This window comes from Hesperophylax consimilis, chromosome 28 (assembly GCF_061612785.1).
Source record: "Hesperophylax consimilis isolate HC1 chromosome 28, BYU_Hcon_1.0, whole genome shotgun sequence".
NCBI lineage: Eukaryota > Metazoa > Arthropoda > Insecta > Trichoptera > Limnephilidae > Hesperophylax > Hesperophylax consimilis.
Window position 1 is genome coordinate 13,564,281 of NC_142863.1, and position 27,483 is coordinate 13,591,763.

The 27,483-nt window shown below is 35.1% G+C and overlaps 2 protein-coding genes across 2 annotated transcripts in view; both read left to right on the forward strand.

Annotated features, from left to right (window-relative positions):
• LOC149410204 (uncharacterized) overlaps positions 1-27,483 on the forward strand; it is a 74,757-nt gene that overhangs the window by 34,733 nt on the left and 12,541 nt on the right. The window contains exons 2-5 of the mRNA XM_089648970.1: positions 15,336-16,875; positions 24,045-24,081; positions 25,424-25,552; positions 26,672-27,317. Coding sequence (XP_089505096.1) covers positions 15,532-16,875; positions 24,045-24,081; positions 25,424-25,552; positions 26,672-27,317 — 2,156 coding nt within the window. The 5' untranslated portion in view covers positions 15,336-15,531. The remainder of the gene's footprint in view (positions 1-15,335; positions 16,876-24,044; positions 24,082-25,423; positions 25,553-26,671; positions 27,318-27,483) is intronic.
• LOC149410205 (uncharacterized) lies at positions 5,040-15,394 on the forward strand. Its single transcript, XM_089648969.1, has 7 exons — positions 5,040-5,473; positions 5,613-5,693; positions 5,796-5,876; positions 5,964-6,071; positions 6,152-6,259; positions 6,364-6,435; positions 15,336-15,394. Exons 1-7 carry the CDS (start codon positions 5,416-5,418, stop codon positions 15,392-15,394), a joined length of 567 nt encoding a protein of 188 aa, XP_089505095.1. The 5' UTR covers positions 5,040-5,415.

Consider the following 27,483-nt stretch of genomic DNA (forward strand, 5'->3'; position numbering starts at 1 on the left):
GGAAATCGGGACTCGAATTTCGATATTACAAAATATTTCATCTATTTTAACCGATGAAGGAAATTTTTTACTTCGGGCGCACTTACACGCCCACAAAAAACTTCTATCGGTATATTATCTCTTCAGTGGTACCGGTAGTGACTCCTTTAATTGTCCTTCAATAGAAGAGGATTAAACTCAAATTTATGTTCATCTTCGTGCTGCATCCTTGCATTACAGCTTTATGATCGTAGTATTTTACTATCCTCATCGTTGAATTGAAGTGTAAGAATTGAGGCAAGAGCACATTTCTGGAGTCGTAAAATTCTGTGCATTTTCTATCACCACAGATATAGAATTAACTAGATAGGGTAAACTGTCGGAATTGGGCTCAATGCATTTTTTAACATGAATGAAAAGTTATATTGTATGTTTTCTTTTCAGTTGTATCTAGTAAAATATTTCTTCTGAAAATCACGATTTAATAAACCATCGTCAAATTTCATGGCAACAGTCGATAAATAGAATCTTTTCTGCTTTTAATTTATTTACTGTGTTGAAAACTTTATTTTTATTTTTTTATTTATTTTTTATTATAGCTACTATTTAAACATTGTACATACAAAATATGAGTAAGTTGTATTTCTTAGTCCTTCTCACTAGGGTGACCTGTGCCGAGGCGGACTAAAGTTATTCATTTCTATTTTATTAGTTTTCTATGTAGTTTTTAATGTTTTGTTCAGAGTTTTTTTCTTTAATCTCTTTCAGCCAGATTTTTATTCTTGATTTGTAATCATTCAAATTTTATATTCGCCTTATATCAGGGGGAAGGATATTGTGAAGTTTCGTCGCAAAATAAATGTAATTTCTTTGCCCGAATGTGGTTTTATGACCTGGAATGTTTTTTATATCATTGTGATTTAACCTTGTTTGATGAATACGCGGTATTTTAGAGGATTCAGTATTTTTGAATAGTAAAAAATAGTAACAATCGGAAGTCCACTGCGTTGTACGGGATTTAAATACGAGTTTTTCCTCAATCTGAGACCTCTTCAATCAATCCCAGAATAAAATCTCAGAATAAAACTGTTAACTTATATACAATTCAAATCCACGCCGTAAATAGATAGAAGATGGTTAGATAATTTTTATTTATTTGTTTAATCCAATCGTTGTATTATTAAATTTAACCCTTCAAACACCAATGACGTGCAGGCACGCCAACGCTTTCCAACCATCAGGTGCCAAATGCTAATATCACAACATATTTGCATGCTTAAATTTAACCCTTCAAAGGCCAGTGACGTGCAGGAACGCCAACGCTTTCCATCCGCCAGGTGCCAAATGCTAATGTGACAACATATTTGCCAAAGTGTATTATGTATTTTTGTTTGCTAATTACACCAGAACAATAACCAACGGTCACTACAAAGTACCTTAACTATATTCCACGTCAGCTCAAAGACAATTTTTCTTCCTAGCTCCTAAAATCTTTAACCTTATCCCTGAAAACCTAAAAACCGTGAGTCAACCCCTTTACACACGGAATACATTACAACTACAATACCCATTCATTCTACACTCTATCAATTTAATCCCCTTTCCGACAAAACATAATATATCCTTATTCCCTAACTTAGCGGTATAATATATAATTTTTCATCTTCTTATAATTCTCTAACTTCTCCATCCTCCTCTTGCAACCCAAACTAGCTATACACCTTTTTCTTTTTTATATTAAAGTAATGTATAGATTCTATGTCCGAAAACTGTAAAATTCACCCGTCATAACACAGGGTCATCCCTAGCATGGAGGGTGAAATATCACAAAAAACTACATGTACTCTCTAAATCATGTATCAATAAAATAAATAAATTAAATTCATACAACATGTTATTTTTATCTGCAGGTGTATTAATATGTTCGAAAAAAATTCATTTGAAAATCTTTTCTGTGTGTTTTTCTAATTCATATTGTATTTTGTTAATTAGTTCAATTATTTTTTTAATACAGTTTTTTTCATGAGTAAATTTTTGTTTTGTAAGAGTCATTCTGACTCATTTTATATCAATGCAAATAGCTTATTCTCGTCACTGAAGATATTAGATTCTTGTATCTCTTACGTATCTATTTTATATAGCCGGTTGCTCCAGTGAGCCCATTTATTTATCTGGCGGCAGTAAACTAACCACTACCCCAAATGTGTAATGTGTTCACAACACGGTGACGTAACATATAATGCTTTATGTGCTCGCCCATTAAAAACCAACTCTATGGCCAGAGAAGTAGGTAGACTATACTGTCTTACTATCGTCCCACCATAGGTTGCTTGAAGTGAATTTAGCCATGTTTGATGACCAGCTCTTAATATTCACGTACTTCCCATCTCCAATTATTTTTTTAAAATCAAAATCTATTATGTGTATTTTTTATCGCGTTTTTGCGAATATAAATAACGTTTTTTACAACAAGTTTTAATATTGGGAAAATAAAAACACATGGTAACAATAAGGGGAAATCACTGCAGGGGACATAACATATTATTATTTTATAAGGGATCACAACAGATGTTATTTGAAAGAAAATAGTTGGTTGATGTGTAAGTTTGTACCGTGCAATTAACCAGTATGCATTTCTTCTATTCTTTTTTATTCTATGGTTTCTTTGCAATGAACATTTCTTGTGTTCTTCTTTATTCTATGGTTTCATTGCAAAGAGCCAATGTACATTTCTTATGTTCTTCTTTATTCTGTGGTTTCCTTGCAATTAACCAATGTACATTTCTTGTGTTCTTCTTTATTCTGTGGTTTCATTGCAATTAACCAATATACATTTCTTGTGTTCTTCTTTATTCTGTGGTTTCATTGCAATTAACCAATATACATTTAATGTATTCTTCTTTATTCTATGGTTTAATTGCAATTAACCAATATACATTTCTTGTGTTCTTCTTTATTCTATGGTTTCATTGAAATGAACCAATGTACATTTCTTGTATTCTTCTTTATTCAATGGTTTTTTTGCAATGAACCAATGTGCATTATTTATTTCTTATTTATTCTACGGTTTCATTGCAATGAAACAATGTGCTATTCTTGTATTTTTTAATCTGTGATTTCGTTGCGATAAACCAGCATGAATTTCTTGTGTTCTTCTTTATTTTACGCGCATACAGAGAAACTTTGGGTGGTTACTCATGGTAATCTATGAAAATTTTCTAACAAAGTTTTTTTAAACAAAGCTTACTACTTACAACAAAAAAGTGTCCAGGATAATCGTAGCTTTACTTTTTCGAGTAAAGCGTTTATTTGTTCGGCTAACCAAATGGCCACCCTCACATTTCGAATGCTAAATAGAACAATAGCTGACCGAGTGGGAAGAAATAATAATTATAAAGGTTTTTTTTTTGTGATTTGTTTTTGGGGTGTTATGGCCGTGTTGCGCTAACTCCTTCTTTAGCCAACGTTTCGGACAGCATTGCAGTGTGATGATGGACACTGCAATGCTGTCCGAAACGTTGGCTAAAGAAGGAGTTAGCGCAACACGGCCATAACACCCCAAAAACAAATCACAAAAATACTTTTGGTCGTGAAAATCTTAAATCATATTTATTATAAAGGTTTGTTTATACAAACGTTTTGTAAACCACACAAAATTAAGTAAGTTGTCATATTTTTTTTTTATTTGGGCCCTAATGAAACAAAATTCTACATTTTTTGCTAAGTTTTTCATGAATAAATTACTACGGTGTATATACGAAAATTTTCATCACCCATTTATATGTATTCGGCAGTGTTTCGCCTTGTTTTCTGCACAGTTTCCGCCACCTGCGAAACAAACCCGTAAACTTTATCCAAATAAATCGCCACACTTTATGTCCTTTGAAGGGAGGACTAATAAAACTTGTGACTTTGTTGCCTCGGTAAAGAATCGCATGTGTGTGACCTCGTTCCGTATACTACCTCCGTCTATATTTACATCATTTGAAACTCTTATTATCTCCCTGGTAAATGAAAAACACACGGTGAAAACTTATAAATGAAAAATATTGCTAATTTATTAAGAATCTGTTAAAATTATTCGCTAACCGGTTAAAAACGGGATTGCCGACCGTTTAGGAAAGAATTGATAAGTTTCCTGATAAGATGTCCGTGCTGGCACAGTTGGTCTAAATAACAAATGTAGATCCTAGGAAATAAATTGTACAGCGCCCTTGAGGTGATTTTTCACAAAAACGGCGCTATACAAATTATCCAATTATTATTATTATGTCGGAACACGTGATCATAAAAATCCTAATATTTTCGCATTACGTCATTATATATTATTAAGGGTTCCCTGATATTTCATCAAAATGACAATTCAACACACCTCCAAAAAGTGATATAGAGCCAGTAAAAGTGATGAAACAAAAACTAGGTTTAATAGTTGCCTATGTAACCTATTTAACCTAATTTTTGTTTCATTACTTTTCATGACTTTATATATATAATTACCTATGTAACCTATTTAACCTAATTTTTGTGTCATTACTTTTCATGACTTTATATCACTTTTTGGAGGTGTGTTGAATTGTCATTTTGATGACATACCCGGTCACCATTATTAAGCAGGTGCATAGACACGGGTTCCGATATTATTACTAATTTACTAAATGTTTATCAAGCGGCCTGCAGTCCCGTTTTTAACCGGGTTATCAATAATTTGAAAAGATTTCTCATAAATCTTCAATGCTCATTTTTATCCGTACACAATTATTGGTTGAAACGTTTTGTTTTGATGTGAAATAACCTTTTTCGCGTCTAGGGGGTAAAACGACTCTTGCAAGCGTGGTAAGACGGGACGATGGTCTTGCAAGGAAACGGGACGACGCTCTTGCATGGAACGACGGTTCTTTTAGCCAGCCTCCGTGACTCGTCGGCTCGTTCCGCTCGGCCGCTAAAACTCTGTGCGGTATGTTTCCTTCTATTCTCATTAAAATTGGCAGTGGATCTATTCTAAATGATGACGAATTTTTAATGTGTTTATTTGTATATATATTTTAATAATAATAAAATAATTGAAGACCCCAAGGCAAGAAGTTGTTAACTTACATTTTCGTAAAAAATGAGTTAGAATGCTCTCTAAACTAATTCGCATACGCTCTTTCCAATGAACACCATGCCAGAGCTTAAAAACGGCAAGAACATGCTTAAATCAATGTGATGAACATGTTAACTACGTGTTTTTGTGACATTATGTTGATAAAATCAGGGCAAGAACTTGTTAATTACTAAGTTAGCAAGTTCTTGCCGTAATTCTGTAATTAACAACTTCTTCCCATCTACATTGGTTTAGATTTCTATGGTTAACATGTTATTCACTCACTTTGACGTTTACCTTGGTGGTTTTAAAAAGTTTTGCAGTGCGTGTTTTTTATTTAAAAATCATCGAAAATGAGTTCCAGAGGTGAAAAAATGGTGAAGATGTGTCAAAAATTGATCAGGGAATCAGGTAAGCTGTAAAAAACATTATCGTTCATCTTAATTTATCCTTAAAGTAGTTTGAAAATGGTTGAATCATTTTTGTTTTGGTGTTTTTCTGTCTAAAAGTCAACATTATTTTTATTTTAATGCTTATTAATTTGTTTCAGGAAGTGTTCAAGAGTCCACTAATTTAGTACAACCTGAGAAGCATTTAGAAATACCTCAAAATAATGTTATTTTAATGGATGGTAAATGCAAAACAAATGTTTTACTCTGTTTCTCTGAATATTCTTTTATGTTTTCTTATGTTTTGAATTCCTTCATTAATGCTTTACAATATTTCGTTTCAGAAAGTGTTCAAGACTCTTTGACTGGTGTTGAGTTTGGGATATTATTAGGAATACCTCAACATGATGTCATGTTAATGGAAGGTAAACTTAAAAATACTTTATTGTGACACTAAATTCTTTTGAACATTGAACTAAAAATGATTATTTTATTGTACTTTGTATTTTCAGAAGATAATCAGAGTAGTCTAGAGTATATCGCTACTACCACTGGTACAGGAGATATAATTTTGGAATACGTACAACAAGATGAGATACTCAATACTTTAAATCTAACTAGTGAGGATAAGGTTTTATAACTTGAATTGAATTTTATTTTACTGGTTTGCATGTAATGAAGATAAAATTATTATTTTCAGATGCAGCTCTTGCTGTGGAAAGCAGTGAAGGACAATATACTGAGGACGCTGAAAGCGAAATTGAAAACAATTTAAACGTTTCTAATATAGAAAACAGTCATTTAGAAGGTAATTTGTCTTGCTGTACCTAGGTATATAATTTTAGATTAACTTTAAAACAAAATCATTTTTGACTGTTCGCTAACTGATATGAATGTGTGTATTATTTTCAGGCACTAAAAAGAGTAGGAAGAGGCCCAAGCTAGGGCGAGCAAGAGAAATAGCGCGAGACGCTAGGATGAGAGGTGATTCTGATGTTAATTATAAAAAAAGCCTTAAACCTGCTAAAACACCAAAACTGGAAGAAAATCTTTGTGGTAGCAACTGCAGATTGAAATGTAATTCAAGATTTAATGCCGAAGTTAGGCAAAAACTCTTTCTAGAGTTTTATTCACTACATTCAGAAGCCCAATCAACTTTGTTATTGAGATCGATGAATATTAAAAATATAACCAGGATCACTTCGGCCAAACGATCCTGCAATATTACATACTCTGTTTCAATACAAGGAATTAATGAACAAGTTTGCAAACCAGCCTTACAATCCATTTACCAAATAGGTAGAGGCAGATTAGATATTTTGAGGAGAAAAGTAGCTGCAGGAGTTTCATCACCAGCAGTAAGTCACAGAGGTCGCCACTGCACGAGGCCTAACAAAACACCAGATAACCAGCTTAAAGAAGTAAGAGAACACATCAATATGTTCCCTGCAGAAGCTTCGCATTATTCCAGGAACAAAAATCCCCATAAATTGTACCTCGCATCCGATTTGTCAATCCCAAAACTGTATGAGCTCTATAATATGTTTTGTGGAGAAAAAGAGTATGCCCCTGTTTCGTTGAATCGTTACACTAGGATCTTTACAGAGGATTTCAACTTGTCGTTTGGCGTGCCTAAGACAGACACTTGTGGGACTTGCGATAGCAAAAAATCTGACCAAATTCATGTAAATATGTATAAAGCTGCATTTGAAATGCAAAAACATGATAAGAAAAAGGCATCTGAATGTGATGAAATTTGTTTCATCACATTTGATTTGGAAAAGACGCTACCTCTCCCAAAGATATCCACAAACGTGGCTTTCTATTTAAGAAAACTGTGGCTCTATAATTTGGGAGTACATTGTGTGACAAAGGAGTTAAATAGGGCATATTTCCATGTTTGGAGTGAAAACGAAGGGGGCAGAGGGAGCGAGGAAATTGCCAGTTGTTTAATGGCCTTTGTCAACACCATGCAACTTCAGAGCAACAAGTCACACCTTATTGCTTGGAGTGACTCTTGTGCCGGTCAAAACAAAAATATATATTTGATTATGTTCTGGCAATATTTAATTTTAGCAAAAAAATTCAAAATAATTGACCATAAATTTCCTGAGGTTGGTCACTCATATATGGACTCTGATAGAGATTTCGCATTGGTAGAAAAAAAAATTAATAGATGCCAGTCCATTCAATCAGTGGACCAATATGTAAATTTAATGATGTCGGCTAACACAAAAAATATACCCATCGTGACAATGATGGCTGATAAGTTTGTTAATATTAAAGAATTAGGGCAACAATTGAACTTTATACACAATACAAAAAACACTATCGGAAATAAGGTTAACTTTCAAAAAGGAATTCGCTGGATAAGAGTGGAGGAATTCGGGATTTATAAATATCGCGAATCACTCTCCGAAGAAGAGCCTTGGAAAGAAGTGGATCTTAAAAAAAAAAGGTGTGAAACATTATCTTCCCCGCCAATGCTGTCATCAAAAGTGAGAGATAACAAAGAAATCGATGCGGCCAAATGGAACGATATCCAAAAATTGTTACCATACCTGGATGAGGTTTTTCGTGGATTTTTTAAAAGTCTCAAAAAAAAATAAAAATTGACACATGCTCTGCTACCTTTTCTTTTCAATAATAATTATTATTTAGTTACTTTATATCAAAAAAAATGTTTAATTTGTTTGATTAAATAAAACAACAAGAATTTAACATGTTCTTGCCTTTCAATTCTGTATCTTCCTCACCTATCCCTGAAGATGGCATGAACATGTTAACTACATTTTTTTGTAGAAAACATGTTTATTTTAACTTTTAGACTGCAAAACTACTTAATATTACTAGATGCAATGTAAATTTGGTTTGTTTACTACACCATGAAGGATCAGTACATTGTATATGACATTCAAATAAAAAATTATAAAGCAAAACGCAAAAGTCTAAATATCTCAGAATGCCTTCAATGTAAGTTAACAACTTCTTGCCTTGGGGTCTTCAATTGTTTTATTATCTATTGACTATTATTATTTGACGAGGACTTGTTTACTTTCATGTTCACTTCCTTCAATAAAAATCAATTTCGATATTTCACATCTGCTAGGTGTTCGTGACGACTATTTTTTATTTTTATTATTATTAACATCGCATAAGAGTCCCATCTGCCCGAAGCCAATGTGTCTATGGCATCCTAATTGGTGTGCTGGTGAGGCTAAAGGAAGTGGAGAGGTAAGGGGGAAGGTTGGGACGTGCTTGGCTATTCGGATCTAGTTACCAAACAGTTCTTTTTTTTAAATTTTTATTTATGATAGATATAAATATACAAGTTAACTGATGTCAAGCCACAGAAGTTTCTTATGTTAAAGTTCATTGGAAATGAAGTTTTAATATCTTAAAATTAATTTGGTGTTAAAGGAAGGGGAGAGGAAGAGGAAAATAGGAAGAGGATAGGAGATGCTCCTGATACATTCCATACTCTCATATTAATAATCGATCGTACGCATTACTTCATATCGATATTTCTTTAGGTTATTACCAAAAATGTAAATGCTGTAAAATTTTCTATTATATTGTGCACATATACGAGGAATTGGGGATTTTTTCGAATGTTTTGCATTACATACACGATAAAACAACAGTTCAATGCACGTTCAAGAATTTTAGCTACCCTCAGTATCGCCTATATTAATTAATCCATTAAGATCGGGGTGTTTCGCGGAAAATCAAATGTAACATTGTCTTCAATTAGCCAATCAGCGCGATTGCGTTTTTTCTATATTTTAAGGGTCCCAGTTAAACGCCGATTGAAGATTCGTTACAGCTTGCCATCAAATTGTAATCAGCTGACAAGCGTTACAACATGACAGTTGTGCTTTTCTGCTGATAACAATTTGTTCAAAAGCTGAAACGGATCTAGAATCGGAATTCGACGGGAACCTTACAAACATGGCATTTAAATTTATTTTAAACACCCCAACATTAAGCCTAGTATTAACGGGCGAACAAGAAGTCACTGGCCGAACGACGAGCATTTCTGCATGAAATTTCGTATGCCGGCTGTACACACTCGCCAAGGCACCCCGAAAAAGGACGAGAGCGATTGTATACATGGGGCTCTCGTCTCGTTCGCTCTCGCCTCGGCTCGCTACCTCTCAGTAAGTTTTGAGTCAAAGGACCTCGTTTGGTCTCGTGAGGTACACGAGAGTGCGCAAGTACACGCCCGCTCCTTTATAGTTGCCGGCAACTGTCGATATTAACGAGCCCGAGTTTATTTTTTTGTAATTTTATCAAGCCTCTAACACAGAGGTTCCCAAACTTTTTTGCTCCGTAGACCACTTGCCAAATATATTTTTTTCCGTAGACCCCCTGCCTGCGGAATATTGAATTTTCCTAAAACTACTAACGTCTCATGTGATAATCATTTCTCTTTTTCGTAAGAAGATTGCCTTCCCTTGCCTCCCCTACAACCGGGTGGCGGTATAATTGCTTTGTCTTTAAATTGTGCAGACTTGTGAGGTATTACATTATTATTGGGAAAAATACATATTATTATTGGGAAAAATAAAGGAATTAAAAAAAAAAAATAAATAAAAAATTACACCAAATGAAAATGGAGCAGGATAAGCAACGGGAATTTCTTTCTGTAGCTGGCCCTACAGAACTGCCCCTTAAGTTCTTTGTTAGCGCTTATTCTGATCAGTTCTTCTTGTCACATGATCCTATTCTTCAACATTCCACTTCCACAGTCAAAATGTCCTCAAACTTAGTTTTGAAGTCTGTGTAAAGTACATTTAAATGTTGAACGTCATTATTACCCTGGACGTTTTTCAAAAACAAGTTGGGAATCTAGGAAAATTCGCGGCTTCCGATGTGCAATTTTTGCTTCAATATATTAATACTGACGAGAAAAGGAACGTATAGTTTTATTTATATACTTCAATAAACAACTTTACGAAATATAAAAATACAAATATCAATTAAGTAGTTTCTCAGTCTATTATTAGTATTACGTAAACTGTGTTATTTGTGTTAGGTGTATTGTGTCATTTACGGAACTCCTAAATGTTGACTTGAGGTAAATGGGGGTCCGCTCGTATGTACCCCCATTTGAATCTCGTGAACCCCCAAATTTTTTTCTCGCTGACATAGACCCCCAGCAAGCCGATATCGACCCCTGGGGGTCTATATAGACCACTTTGGGAACCTCTGCTCTAACGCGTCCGTCTTGGCGAGTATCCCCACTTGAAATGATTCAGCATGCTCGCCCGTGAATACTAGGCTTTCGAAATTAGGTTATCTAGGAAGTCTTGTAATATAAAACCTGTAAATATAATCTACTTAATAACTAGGTACGTATGTATGTAGGTATTATTATTTTAATGATTTAATGAACCTTAGTCGTGCGTCCACATAACGTGTGCTGCGTGTCGCCCACCCGACGCGACCGCCGTACAAGGTGATCTTCTGGCAAACACGATTTAAAATTACATAATATAATTATCCATTACGTGGGAAAAAGGTTGAAAACCTTTATATACATAGTCTGTACCGTATTGTTTGAAGAAATAATATAATCAGAAAAAACTTTTTCTTTTACTTTTTTGAAGATCATTGGTGAAGAATATAAATTTAAACGAAACGTGAAACAGAACAAGACACGGAAAACGAAAAGATAACAATCACAACTAGGAATCAAACCCTGGATCTCTTGTCTTGCCGGGTCAGGGTCAGCTATAAATATTGATAAAAAATATATTTTCATTAATGATCGGATAATTTATCAAAATGACAATTCAACACACCTTCAAAAAGTGATATAAAGTCATGAAAAGTGATGAAACAAAAACTAGGTTAAATAGGTTTCATAAGTAACTTAAAAGTGATATAAAGTCATGAAAAGTGATGAAACAACAACTAGGTTACATAAGTAACTTAAAAAGTGATATAAAGTCATGAAAAGTGAAGAAACAAAATCTAGGTTAAATAGGTTACATAAGTTACTTAAAAAGTGATATAAAGTCATGAAAAGTGATGAAACAAAAACTAGATTAAATAGGTTACATAAGTAACTTAAAAAGTGATATAGAGTCATGAAAAGTGATGAAACAAAAACTAGATTAAATAGGTTACATAAGTAACTTAAAAAGTGATATAGAGTCATGAAAAGTGATGAAACAAAAACTAGGTTAGAAAGTAACTATTAAACCTAGTTTTAGTTTCGTCACTTTTAATGACTCTATATCACTTTTTAAAGGTGTTTTAAATTTTAATTTTGATGAAATTCGTGGAACCCTATTGAACAGATAATCCCTGGAACTTATTGTTTTAAGGCGAAGCTTAATGCCATATCACTATTTTGATTAATCTTTATAACGAATTGGTGTACATTATGAATACCAAAAAATATGCTTTAGATAAATTGAAGGTTTTCCTATCGTTTCGCTCGAGTAGAATACAAAATAAATAAATAAATTACTCAATAAAAAATATAAATGTAAACTACTAAAATTTTTTTTTTTCAATAGAAATGTATGAACGCGTAAAGGAAACAACTTTAAAAAATACAGTATTATAGCTAAGATTATATGTGACAGTTTCACTTGATTAACTTTTTTGCTTTCTTATAAAATTATTTAAAAATAAATAAAAACCAGTTTTGTGCTTGAAATCGAACGTTTCTAGACTCCGTTTGTCAAGCGATTTTAATGCCTATTACCTACAATATAATGTATACCAAGAATATACACATTTTTGGCTTGTAGCTTCCTCTTAACGCTTAGAAAGTGCAGGGCGTGTTGTTTTTTTGATGAAATAAAAACTAGGTTAAATAGGCTACGTAGGTTATGTTTACAGGATAGTTTTTCATTGCTTTTAATGACTTTATATCTTGATAAAGATCGAAAATGATGTTATAAATGTTTACCACCTCTGTATTGAGATTTGAGGCTATCGCCCGCCCAGCGTAAGAATGTCGTTTTCGATCGCTGAAAACCTTTAAATACAAACAGTGTTTAGTTACTTTTGCAGTAAAAAATAATAATCTCACAAAATCAAATAGTTTGTCCTCGAATAGATCTGCCTGCCCTCAAGCCACCGAACAAATAATCACTAGAAGTGTGATCTTAATCGATTTGAAAGAAAACTGGTGTCGCAAATTCACGAAAGAACTTCCGACTCCTAGGCCCCAGAAAGACAAATGGATTCGTTTATCTGTTCAAGAAAGAATTTTTATATTTTAAAAGCTTTGACCGTGTAAGTAAGTCTTATTTTTTAAAGATAAAATAATGTTTATAAGACAGGGTTTTATGCATAGCATAGCATAAATTGAAAATAATTTGTATTAGTATTTCAGGGGACTAATTATTGCTTATAATTATTTGTTATCCTTTTGTTATGCCTTGCATAAAGCCTTGTCTTATAAACATTAGTTTGTCATTAAAAAATAATAATATTTGACAAGTCAAAATATTTCACCAACAAATGTAGATATAATATGTCTCGACGCCATCTAGTGGGAAATTTAGCACTAACAAAGCCTTTCCTACAAAAATAAAAATTCGGTTCTTTACAGGTGGAAAAAATATAATAAGCAGTAATTGTTGATTGAGGAACTAGTACATGTTGAATTATTTGGCGGGTTGGAAATCAGCCGATATAACTCAGTGGTTCAGAGCACCTGACCGGACATCAGAAGGCACGGGTTCAATTCCCGTTGGCGGCATTTATTTTTACTCGGGAGATATTTTCAATTTGTATTGATATTTCAGGCGACTAATTATTACTTATAATTATTTGCTTATTAGTCGTTTCGGTCAGGGCTGGTCTACCGCCCAGGCCCGAGAGGTCCAGGCCTAGGGCCATCATTTAGGTGCGGGGGGCCCCGGCCAGCCCCCGATTTTATATTATATTGAGGCTATAGGGCTCTAAAATAATATATCAAATTTTCCACAGAGCCCCAACGTTGGAGAGCGCTCGGCTATTTGCCAAAATGATGCACATTGAGGACACGGGACTAAGAAAAAAATATTTCAACATTTTTATTTAAGGTGATGCCCTACGTCGTGTAATATTTTAAATTGACCGCTATCAATAACAACCCTTACGTAGATGGCGATAAGGTTTAAATTCCCGCCACCATCCGCCTGTTTTGATTTATGCAAGATAAAAACATGGCCAAAAAGTGCCTTTTATTCATAGACATATTAATTCCTATGTCTGTGCTTTTATTTTATTTTGTGGATGTTCAGGCATAAATATTTAATTTTATTCGATCATTTTATAAATGATTTAATTTGCCACATTATACAATAAAATCATAACCGAAATTGGGTTCGTAAGTAGGAGATTTTGAACTTTAAAGCAGTTTTCATTCGCCTTATATATTATTTTTTCTGGGCTTATAAAAAGATTTATCTAAAAAATACTCGATTATTTCAAAGGCCAAGATGTATTCTACTCGCAGTATTTAATTAAAGCATCTGAAACATTTCTAGGCGACCAAATTTTCAAACCAAAAACACATGATTTTGCATTACTACTTATGGCATCGCCGCGGAAAATGTTGCTTGTACAATGTTGAAGGACTTAGCTAGCAGTGATTTGAACTCGCGACGCCCGGTTAGGAATGTGACGCATTTGTCCACTTGGCTACTAGCCGTTTAATTTTTTAACGGTTTCCATTAAAAAAAACATGCAAAGATTTTCGTTTATGAAAATACTTAAGGATTTTCGTCTAAATAATTGTTAGGATGCTGACTCTCGCAAAAATAAAAATCAACAGCATTTATTGGTTTGCGCTTCGACCTAGAAAATTTTACTATAAACTAGCTGTAATACGCCACGCGTTGCTGTGGCTTAGTCTGTCTGTGCAGATAGAGAAAAAATAGCACGTGTTGCTTTTAAGTCCAACAGATGGCGATGTTTAAAAAAAAAAAAAAACGTTTTTATCTGTCGCAGGTGATATCTATATGTACCTATAATATAGATACATATATAAAAACCACGCGTTTTGAAATGCAACGTTATATCAAAATTCCAAAGCAATCGGTGAAGAGTTTTCTGACATTTAAGATTTTAAACAAACATTTAAATTTTAATTTATATAGATATATTTATTTATAATACACAAAAAATAGTTTATAACATAAAAAAAACATAATCTGCACATCTCACTTGGGCATTCCTGTATCAAGATGTGTATATAAATTTCTAGTTTATCCTGACGACTTCCTTGTTTCTTCCCTGTAAGCTCTATAAAAAATAATTAAGCTGTCCCCCTAGCATGGAAGCTGGTGACGCCCCTTGTAGGACCGACATTTATTTCGTACATTAACTGCTGCAATGTTATAAAATTTCTGAGAAATGCGTATATGTTCCTGTTGTTTGCATGATTGCCACCTAAAGTTTATGACGAGTCTGTCTACCGAGTTACAGCTCGATCGGATGTCGAGAAGTGGGTTAATTTCCACATCTAAGATTCATTAATAGATGTATTTATAAAACCCCTTCGTACAGAATTATTAACTAACTTATTTGCTTAGCTCTATAAATGTTTATCATTCGTTTATTTATTTGTACCATTTGTATCTATTTTGTTAATGATTATCTCGTTTTGTTTATGTTGTACGTGTACATCTTTATTTTAGTTGAATTGTAGTCATTATTATTTTCTTTTGTTTCCAAGAATTTGTTTACACGTTTTTTAACGACATATGCATGGATTATTTTTTCACTTCAACTTTCCACTATACAATTATTCAGTTTCAATTGGTGTGCTCGGAAAACCACGAACAAAAGAAAACTAATTCATAGTTGCGTGTTCATAAAATCACGAACAAAAGAAATCAGAAGTAATTTATTGTTTTTCTCCTTTGTTACAGAATCTTCATCGAGGAATTACGAATATAAGACAATCGGGCGATATGGTGAACTTATTTAATGAAAGACCCAACCGCGAGATCTTAAACTATCAAAGTTTTCTAAAAACATTGGTAAATAAGGCTTCAAATTTGAGAAATTACATTAAAAAAGGCCAGATGAGTTTCCCGACTGATTTCTATTTGACACATATCCAAAATGGCGGCCACTCTTTCGTCTTTTATCCCGCCTTTATTCAGGAATAGTTTGCAGCCGTCTGAGCGGTTCGAAGGCGATTTCAGTTATTCTTATTCAGATCTTCCCGTGTTTAGATCACGGGACAACGATTCAAAATTGGAACAAGATGGCGGCCAAAACCATAGACAAAAAATCGGGGGTAATCTAGTTCGCAAAAGATCCGCTTGCGATGACGCCATTTTCGGCGGGCAAAATTTCTGTTACGAAGAGCGAAAGGCCGTAAGTCTGCCTTATCAGAATGTCGATAGATGCATTTCGCTTCCGAGGGCCAAGTTCGATATTCAAACTGCGTGTACGAACTTACCGCCCAAAAGTTGCGCCAGCATAGACAAAGAAAAGGATGTCCAAACCACGACCAATCAGAGAGGGTTGAAGTTTAGAATTATCCCAGATCTTCCAAAGTCTTCAGGGGATAATAATATTCAGAATTATAACAATATTAAGTGCGAAGAGGCTAAGAAAAGATTCGAATTTCAGACGACTTGTACAAATCTGCCGCCAAAAAATATTGACAAAGAAAACAGAGTCAGTTATGAAGGTCAAATTTCGAATGCTCTGCGTTTCAAGTTGAAAAATAGATGCGAAGAGGCCAGGAGGAAATTCGAATTTCGCACGGCCTGCGAAAATAACTTCGCAAAACCGCTGACGGAAGGTCTGGTCAGAAGAGAGTCCACGTGTAAAAATTCTCCCATCAAAACGTTTGAATTCCGAACGTCGCAGAATAACGCGGATAAGTTTGATTTCCACAACAATTCGCGCGTCAGTCCGTCGAAAGGCGCTCACGACAGCGCAGCGAATATATTCAAAAGCGGAGATTCTAGAAACCTACCGCCCAAATTCGACAGAAATACCGAAGATAGATCAAAGAAGCCGGAATCTGGCAATTTTATCGACGAAATCGGCGATTATTTGAGAAAAAGCGATCAGAATCAATCGCCGCCATTAAAAACGGTCGGTAATGCAGTTAGTTCCGATGATATCTTCGATTTTGACGTTACCGACGCGCCCAAAGATTCCCAAACTGTTGAGTCTTCTGTTAGGCGCCTTCGAAATTCGATTTTCTCCAGTCTGAAGTTGCCGCGAAGGTTTAGCGATAAATCCAAGATGGCGGGTCAGCAGAATTTGATGATGGGTTCACTGGGGAGGGATGGAAGTGGGCCAAGGAACTATGCTTTGGTGACCGGATCATTGACTTCCGGTGGAAATAGCAAGAGAAAGTCTGCCGTTGAGATGTTGGCCGAGTCAAAGGCGTTCTACGTTAAGTCGGAGACTGTTTTGGACAGAAAGCAGGAACTTCCGTTGAGAGTAAGTTGCCTTTTTTACATTTATTACTCGAACCGGGAGTATCAATTGTAAATTATATTTTTCAATATTAAATCTTTATTTCAATGTTCCATAGCTCATGATAGGAATTATGTTGACAAGTTATAACTTATTTGGAGTAAAAAAATGTAGATTGCGTTTTGCTCTGTGATTTTTTTCTTCTTTCTTTTTTACTTCATTTGTGACTTAAGCTTCTACAACTCGGGAGTTTTAATTATTGTAAATAATATTATTCAAAATTAAATGTGTTTTCAAATAAAATGGAAATGACGTTGATATTTTTTAACTTATTTGGAGTAAAAAATGTAGGTAGATGGAAATTTGGAAATATATATTTTTTTTCTGAAGTGATTAAAAAAAATCTGTGATATGTTAAATGGTAGAAATTCATTAAAATATTGATAATTTTATTGTTGTAATCAGTATAGACGAAATACAGTACATGTAGGACTCTGATATAATACTGATATTCATAATCACCATCTGTCCATGCGATCTGATCCAGCACTTGAAGAGAAAGAAGTTGGAGATCAGGGTGGGTGAAAAAAAACATTTAAACCCATATGCTATCAGATATTCAATTTGGGAGGCGGGTAGGGGTACCGTCGCCCTGGAAACCATTTATTGAATAATCAACACCCCAAGTGTTCGCCCCTAGTGGTGAGGTGTGTTATTGATAGCGGCGCGATTCAAAATATTACATGACGTAGTGCATCGCCTTAAAGTTTTATTTTATTGTTTATTTTAAGAAAGGGGACGTCACACCGCTATTGTTATGTGTGTCACATCACTACTACACTCGGTAGCGATGATTATAAACTCGGTGTCACAATAATTGCACCTATTGCAAAATCCTAAGAGACAATAAAGTGATTGTCTCTTTCGGACTTGCAGCGTTGTCGCCCTGTTCCATGCCTTCCGGATGAAGCCACCGGTCTCTTGAAACTGTTGGAAAACCCGTTGAACGGCAAAACAGATTAAGTTTCAACATGACACTGTCGCCTTCCTGATTGCAGTAGTGCCACCACTTGAGGGGCTTTGTCAGCAATGGTGTCCATTTTAGGGGGTTGTTTTCTAGCGCGAATTTACAACATTCGGAAAGTGAATGATCTACATTTGACTTAAACTGCCCCAGAAAGACGACACAAGTTGTGGCGCCTGTAAAGAGAAACATTTTTTTAACGTCCCGTGCTAACGTGATAATTTGTATCGTTAACTATTGTCTGATAATAGGTCGTTAAATGTACTTTCCATTTATATCAATATTGTTTGAGTTAGATCTATTGGCTCGGGCCTCAAGGAAAACTATTCATCATCCACAATAAATAATAAACAAAACGTGGTGCAAGAAAGAATTACATTTTTTTTGTATCAATTTCATCAGAAGTAAGAAATAATTGAGGTTCGGGCATACAGGGACACTTTTATCGGCTTATCTCTTTGGTGTTTTTAACCTTTCCTTATCTGTGGTGTGTATTTACTACATATTGCTTCTAATAACTTTAATAACTCTATAAATATAATAAATTCTGGGTTCAGATTTTAGGTATTTCTCTGTTATACATTTATGCACTGAATTAAAAAAATAATATTTTACATAGTTTTCAAATTTGTTGTGGAACAAATACACCAATACAATCAACCATGTGACACTGCTACTCGAAGAGTGTGCGAGGAAATGACAAGCTATTGATGTCCCGCTTTAGTTCGCTATGCGGGAACATGAGAAATCCACACGTCCGCAGTTGTATTTAGACCATCGATACCTACGACCACATAGCTGTATGTGTGAGTCCAGCGCCCATCCAGCACCTGCAGCCAGTCAGTCTCAAGCCGTCGTTAGATAAGTACTCCTCGCACGTTGATTTAGCTTCTGCCAATGGTTTTTTCATGTTTTCAGCAATTAAATTACAATTATTATCACTTTTGATATAAAATATAATAAACATAAGCGATTGGCTATGAATATTCATATTTTTCCCATATTAAATCGCTTATTTTGAGATGTGTATTGACTACAAAGCACCGGAACGCGTGGATTTTTTTAGCACAGTAAGGGAAAGGTTAATGTCTTCGTTTATAAATTGATTAGTAATCTTTATTATTAAATGTAATATTTTATAACTGATTTGTTAACTGGCCTTGTTGAAATTTAATGTACACCTTTGCAAATTCCTACAACTGTTATTACCTCCCACAGTACCGGCACAATGGACTTTATTTAGTTAATATGTTTTATTAGGCTTTAAGACAGTATTGCTGTTGAGGATGCCACTGTTTGATCAAGACTCGAGTGATTAAGATCTCTGGATCGAGAGGTCCGATTTATATTCGCTTTATCTTGTAAGGAACCTCTTAATTCCATTCAGATCTGGTCGCCAAACATGGCTAAAGCCATTTCAAGCAACATTTCAATTCTGAATAGTGCTTTTTACATTAGGGCGATACTGGATATGAGAGTATCTAAGACTCTGGAACTTTCTGCATATATACAGGATGTATCGGCACGTACCCAACAAACTTTAACCAGCTATTCCTTAGCACATTTGGAGTAAAAAATGTTATGTGCACTTTGCTGTCCGGTAACATTTTTTTTTAATAAAAAATTTACTATTCATATTTTCACCACATGTCACCACTGTTTTATCCTTTGTCAAAGTTTGAAAACCCGTCTGGCAATATTTTGTTCGAGTTTCGTTGAATTATGTACGTACGTACCTACGTTGGCGCGCTTTTACAATCACAACGAAATGGCACGGCACCATTCGTCTCATTTTTAACTATTATTTTTTAGTGTGTACGAAGGAGCGAGGACACTTTTTGACACACTTGCTAATAACATCTGTTGAACACGAGAAACAATGCAAATGACAGTAATGGAGTGTGGATTTTTTATTTATTTTTTGTTTTTAATGGAAAAAAAATGTTACCGGACAGCAAAGCGCCCAAAACATTTTTTACTCCAAATGTGCTGAGGAATAGCTGGTTAAAGTTTGTCGGTTACGTGCAGATACACCCTATATATATAATATTATTTTAAATGAATAAATTGTGAAATAACACAAATTATTCAAATAAAATTTACTTAGTAAAGATATTTATCCCTCGACGACCATCACTTGAAAAGTATATGAAATGCTGTAGAAATGATTTCCTTAGGCGTAAGTGTGGCAAATCCACATACAATCGTTTAACAGATGTGGTGATTCGAAAAGAATGAAAGACTGCCGTGAGTCGACAAGATTATGAAATGGACACTTAAATGTTTGGACGTGTGGAGCGAATGCAAGGAGAATATATGACATAAAAGTAAATAGTAGAAAAAGTCGACAATGTCTGAGGAATACACGGCAGTACCAAGTGAATCACGTACTTGCGTCGGGTCACATCAATTGTCGAAATAACAGAAGAGTTGAGTTGAGAATAGAACTTGTTTTGAGACAGAGGGGTGTGGTGGTCTGTCCTCTCTGTTTACCTCTCGGTAGAAACGGCATGTTGGTTAGTTAGTTTTAATACGGTCAGCTCTCCGAGGAAATTAAGATGTTCATTACAATGTATTTAGCGAATATAAATTGGAAATTAAAATACGGAAATTGATAGAGAAATATATTTACGTTAGGGAGAGGGATGTATTTTCGATTTAGTAATGATTTATAGCTTAGATTATCAATTTAAATAAATAAAATTATGTGAATATTCCCAACTGCTCCCCAACTGTCTGGAGCCAGTGGGACCAGTTGTGAATACCTCGCAATATTCCCAACTGCTCCCCAACTGTCTGGAGCCAGTGGGACCAGTTTTGAATACCTCGCAATATTCCCAACTGCTCCCCAACTGTCTGGAGCCATTGGGACCATGCCACACGCAATCGGGGTATTTTGTGAAGCTGAAGAGAGTGGCGAAGGGAAGAAGATGAGGAAAGGAAAGTTGAGAGGTATCTGATTATTCAGTTTTGTACAGCGAACGTTTCGATTTGAAATGGTGAACTTTCACCAAAACGATACTGAGAGTATATACCGCTGTGGACTTGAATCTTAAAAATTGTAATTTAGTCGCTAGAGACGGCTGTTAATTGAAACTTTTCGAATAAAGTAACATACCCTCTGCAGTATTTTCGTCAATTATTATTAACAATTGGTGTTAAACCCAGGGCCGCCGAGAGGGCACGTTAGCCAAGTCCGAAACTTGGGGCCCGGGCCTAAGGGGGGCCCGGGACGGGGCCCGGATATTTTACTAAAAAATGCCAATGACACTAGGAACGGACGTGGGCCGGGCGCCCAGGCCCGCACGCTCCGTAGGCCCAACTGTCAGAGCGTGTTCACGAAACTCTCCCATCTTCTTGCCATGAAAATGTAATTATTGATAAATCTGATGTAGATGAATTTGAACTGAATATCTCACAAAACCCTGACAACGACAAGCCTTCGCCTCTATTGCATGATATTGGCGTAAACGAAACGTTCTTTATAGTTATCTCCAATTAAGTATATAAGTGTATCATCGGCAATTTTTTTTTTTTTTTTTTTTTTACAGTATTACCGCACAAGAGTCCCAACTGCTTCCGTCTGGAGCCAGTGAGACTATGGCATCCCCAATTGGGGTATGTTGTGAGGCTGAGGGTATTGGGGAGGGGAGGGAGATGGGGAAGAGGAAGGTGGGGAAGTACCTGGCTATTCAGATCTGGTCACCAAACACGGCTAAAGCCATTTCAAGCAACGTTTCAATTCTGAATGGTGGTCTTACACCAGGGCGATACTGAGAGTATCTTCCACTCTGGAACGTGCCGCAAATATACTATATATTATTTTAAATTAATTAATTGTGAAATAACACAAATTAATCAAATAAAATTTATTTGCGCACGCCGGGTTCGAACCCGCGACCTTCGGATCTGTAGTCATAAGCGTATACCACTAGACCACGCCGGCCGTCAAATAGTCGTACTTTGCATTTTGAAAATATTTTCACCATGTCATTAATATAGACTTATAGAGTATGAACAATAGGGGTCCAAGGATCGATCACTGCGGTACTCCTAATTTATTTTCCATTGGTTTTGAAAATTGATTATTTATTTTTGTTACCTGTTTTCTGTCTTTCAAATATAATAATTTAATTTAGCCTCAAGATATCTTGATTAACGAAGAATATGTAAATACACACAAACAAGAAACACAAGTATTTTATTTTGAGTATTCACCATAACTTTTTAAACATTTCCATTGAATAATTATGCTAAATTCGAATGATTGGTATAATGGTATAAGAAAAGGTAATGAAGTAGTATTCCTAGCAGTAGCAGGTAAGCATGAACTTATTAATTGTTATCTCACCCCCCCCCCCCTCCCCGGTAAGTTGCGGGGAGGGGGCCCGGTATAGTCTACTAGACTTGGGGCCCAGATTAGCTGTCGGCGGCCCTGGTTAAACCTGCTATAATAATAATTGTTGTTGCAATTCTTATAAAATGTCACAACATCATTGTTACGGCAGATAATTGCCAATTTTACACTTCATTGGTAACAAAATTATTAGGAAATCACACATTTTTCAATGCTTTGTCGTCGGTTGATTGATATTTAGATGGTTGTCACTAGCTACTGGGATTTTGCAGCGTACAGAAATTCAATAACAATAATTAACAAATTTGCACAATTTGAGTTAAGGCGAAAAGCAAAATCTTAATTAAACCTAATTTATATTTAAAATTAAAATAATTTCAACACCACTTTATTATGCATTTTTCCAAATGGTTTCAGAACCACTTAGACATGGCGTCCGGAAACTCGTGGTACAAACAGGAAACTACATCACATACTACTTTTTTTTTCGATCTGAGCATTTTGATTTCTTATTTTCCTTTTTTCTTTTTTACGGCAACTTTTTACGGCATAAATCAGATTAACACAAATAAGTACAAGTATTTATAAAGTTTCCATATATTTACGTTTACAATTTATACACAAGTATAATTACTATCAAAAACAAATATAATTATTATCTTGAGTTTCACTGTTCACTGTAGTTGTGATGTCTTTGAGAAGCCAAATAATTGAATTCAATTATCAGTATTAATTTATTATTGATATTTACGTAAGAACAATATTTAGATAGTGTGGTGTGCGGAATGTAGAAGCGGGGCACGACGTAGTCTTTTGCCGCTCTTGTAGCGTGGACGAGGGATTCACCGATAAACTGTGTCGGTAGGATTCCGCGGCTGCACGTTTATGGTGTCGCCCACTTCCAGTACAGCCGGGAACTGTTCCCGACGATTCTTGTAGCTCTGCGTCTTCACTATCATTCTCGAAGGTATGAGATATGATCTTCTGTGTTCTAGAACGTACCACGAATGACTCTTACAATGCGCAGCCACAATGCAGGAATACTCCACAAACTTTTGGAGCCGGTATCTACGTTTCAACGCATTTTAAAAGACGTTAAATAGCTGATATTCACCCCGATTTTTTTCAAATTTGAAATTAAAAAAACTTTACATGTACCTACTACAAAGTCTGCCCCAAATGTGATGTAGATTCATAATTTTCCCGCTAACATTATATGAACTTACTTTTATTTGTTTATTGTGGTTACTTTCCACGGCATAGTGCTGTAACTGCAAAAAGAATTTTTCTGTAATGACATAACATTGCATCTTTAAATACAGCATTCTGCCAGGACAACCCTCCACAAACAACATTGTTTACACAAATATATTGTGAATTTCAAAATACACAATATATATATTTGTATTTTTTTAAGGTCCATCTAAACATTTACCCAATTTAAAATTGTCACTACTATTTTTAGTTTGCGAGAAAAATAACTAAATGTCCAAAAATGTTTAACGTAATTTATATCAAAAGTAGCTTCTTGGAGATTCAACATATTGCCGTAACACAGGTGTATGTATATACTAACTCACAATACATTAGGTGTTGAAGTAGGGGTGGAGGTGAGACAGTGCTTGTGACGGGGGTAAATAAAGAGTGTGGGTGAGAGAGAGATGTATTGTGTGGAGAACGGGAACATATTCAAAATAGGATTGAATAAAAGATTTTTGTGATTATTAATTAATTAAAGTGAAATTATTTTTTTTTTTAATGAACAACCACAAAGTAATAACTGAATACAATAATAATATTTTATATTTTCAGGTGAACAGCGCATTGGCGAGTACTACGGGCGCTCACTGTAAGTTTGAATTGTAAATTATAACTTATCTTGCCTTCTTCAACCCATGGCTTCGACAAGGTGCTTCCAAGCGTTCCTTTCCTGTGCTAATTAAGCTTTCCCCGTATATTGCAGACCCTGCCTTTCCCCGAACAGCCTCTGGAGTTGCTTCCCTCGACATTGCGTGGGGCAGTTTTTTTTTTTTCCTCTTGAGTTGCCGCCAGTATTTTATGCCAAAGTCCATCTTCTGGCTTTCTTAATACATTATTATCTCACTAATCCGCCACCCCGATAACTGGGCAAGTGTCCAATTAGTGAGAGCGGCGGATTATAGTACATGCGTACGAAATATGCTCGAAATTACAACAGATATTTTGTAAAAACAGTATTTATTGAGGAATTTTTGCTTGTACTGGTTTTAAGGTGTTATGTTTTTTTTTAATTTTTTTTTTTCTATTATCAATATAAAGTTTTTTTACAGGTTTTTTTTTTCGATGTCTGTCTCACTAGGATAAACCTGTGTCGAGACAGACGTATTTGATACATGAATTAATGTTTACATATTTTTTGATACATAAAATATTTCATTACATTAAATGACATTGTGAAAAGGACACAAAATAATAAATAATAATAATAAATGATAAATTTGTTAATCAGCATCTAGTTGGAGTACATACTTATGTAGGGATTTTTATAAAATTTTTGATCATGGATCTGTCTTGGCTGATGATCCAAGACTTGATGTCTGTTTTATATTTCAAAAAAACTGTAATAATGATCCTAAAAAACTTTGGAAAACACTTAAAGAAGCCACCCACTCTCAACCTTATCCTATGAATGACTTAAAACAACTAAAAGTAAATGATAAAATATTTAGTTTTTCTAGTAATCCCGATATTATTGTTAATCATGCAAATAAATACTTCTCAAAAATAGGTGAACAACTCGCAAAAAATATCGATGTAAACCATACCAACTCCAGTTCACTAAGCTGTAATACAAATTTGCCCAACAATTTGCATTTTAGTCTAAAACAAATTTCAAATGAAGATACTAGATTGATCATAAACTCATTAAAAAACTCGTCTTCAATTGGCTTGGACGATATATCAAATATTGCCTTAAAAAAACTTGTATAAACCCAAAAAAAGGGTGGCAGAACGAAACAAATAGAAACACATGTTTCTAAAATATACTCAGTTCTTCCCGTACTAATCCTTTCCTCTTCCACCCATTTCATCCTCCTCTTCATCTGGGTAACTTCCAACTCTGTTTAACTTCCACTGGGGTCATATAAAATATTTGTACTATGTGTTATACCCTTAGTTTATAGCTCAACACGTGTATTGTTTTTGGACAGACGCCACATTGTCGGGGCGCCACAGGCGTGGAGGGGGAGAAGCGCTACAGAGCCAGCTGCGTAGATTACTCGGCTCCACCAGTATGCAATCTCCCAATGATGCCGTCGTTGCGCATGAATCTAGAAATAGTAAGTACAGTTCTTGTTGTGAGTCCCAACTGCACGTAGCCAGTAGTGGGACTATAGCATCCACAATTATTTATTTATTTATTCATTTTCGGGAAATCGACAGTTTACATTTAATCAGTTTTTACATAAGTATTATATAGTAAAATACAACCAATTATGGATTTCCTCCTTGTGACTTTACCTCTACTGAGACAGCATAATATGAAATAAGTAAATTAAATTTGTGAGAAAGGAATATGAATTAAAAACTTTATACAAAACAAAAGATTATATAAAATGAAAAATTTACAAAACCACACATTTATAGCCATGGAGAGAGGTTGTAGATATAAATCAAATCATAATAGATATATAAACATTATTCACAAACCATCAGTGAAATATTCTTTTATGGACCTCTTGTATTTGTTAAGTTCGCAACTGAAAATATCAACCTTGGATAATACGCTATTGTAATTATTGCATAGTCTGTTCAAGCAAGAATTCTGCTTAGAGTTCATTTTGCTTTGATCAACCCTGAACAGGACACAAGAGCGTATTGAATTCGCTATTAATGTATAAATGAACTATTGGGGTATGTTCTAACATTAATTAAAAGGTTAAAAACGTCAGCTATAAAATATTAATCTTTCTGCAAGTGTTGACGAAACGGTTCGTCCGAGTGAATGAATTTAAAAAAATTTTATTATGCTTATCCCAAAATGTTTGTTCCTCGTTTGTGCAAAATCTTTGTCAATATTTTGTTTTATTTTGAGATACAATAGATACCTTATTATTGAATTCCACTTCCAAGAGTTATTATATAAATGCATTATTGATGTAAATAACTACATAATTTAAAAAGGTCTGTACTATAAATATTTGGTTGGGGTCTTTCAAACTCCTCATCAAATCTGCAATCGGCGCCATTTAGTTTTTTCTGCATTTGAATGGTCCCCGCCAAACGCCAATGTTCAGCCTGTTTCAGTTGTTCATCAAATTCTGCTGACAAGTATACCTGTCATGTTGTTACGCTTGTCAGTTGATCCCAGTTTGATAGCGCTGATTGGCCATTAGAATTCTGTGAAACACCCCAATTCTTTTTAAAAATAATTATTTTGTTTTTTTTTGTTCTTTTAGACCAACCAACCTACTACGAAAAACGTTCATCCCGGGAGTGTGGCGAATGGGAAATTCCGTCTCACCCCTCGTCAGCCACGAGATCCCACTACAATTCCGGCACATTCTCGGGAAATTCTTCGTCTGGAACATCGGGATCCAAAGGCCAGGTCAAATCCGACCCAGAACACTCCCGAACTTCAAACTCCATCCCATTCCCCGGGACAAAGGGACTAAACAGACCGTCGAGTTCAGGAGATAACCGAATATTCTTCCCGGACTCGTTTGTGGTTCCGAAACCATCCCGTTCCGACCCAGCGAATGTATTTTCAAACAGCTTCTCTATCGGCAGCCCGTTTTCTAGTCCCGAAAAAATAGATGCACGCCAAATCCTCTCAGTCGTAGACGCATACGAAGGATCCGATTACGGCATCCTTGATCCTAAATCCAATTATTACGATGGTGATCTGGTGGAGGATTTCAGCACGATCAGTCCGCCTGCCGAGTATGCGATAACGGAGAGGTCCAACTACAGATATGTGCGATCTAATTCACACTCACACACGATGAAAGTGGTGCCGGATAATAACTATGCGATCAACATCAACTCGCACAAGTCTCTTCCCGATTTGCATAAACAGGCTGAACATTATACTGAGGAAGAAAGGTAATTATTTTGTTCAAATATATTTCAATACTAGCTGTACCCCACTATGCATTGCTGTCACTTAGTCTGTCTGTGCAGATAGAGAAACAAAAACGCGTGTTGATTTTACGTCCAAAAAAGCATGTTTTTACCCGTCACAGATGACATCTATATAATATAGGTATAT

What these genes read in the sequence shown, in the direction of transcription:
- LOC149410205 (XM_089648969.1), top strand. Translation starts at nt 5,416, where the DNA reads ATGAGTTCCAGAGGTGAAAAAATGGTGAAGATGTGTCAAAAATTGATC. An exon ending in AGAAAACAGTCATTTAGAAG is followed by an intron (nt 6,260 to 6,363) that starts GTAATTTGTCTT and finishes TATTATTTTCAG; the next exon opens with GCACTAAAAAGAGTAGGAAG. An exon ending in GCGAGACGCTAGGATGAGAG is followed by an intron (nt 6,436 to 15,335) that starts GTGATTCTGATG and finishes CCTTTGTTACAG; the next exon opens with AATCTTCATCGAGGAATTAC.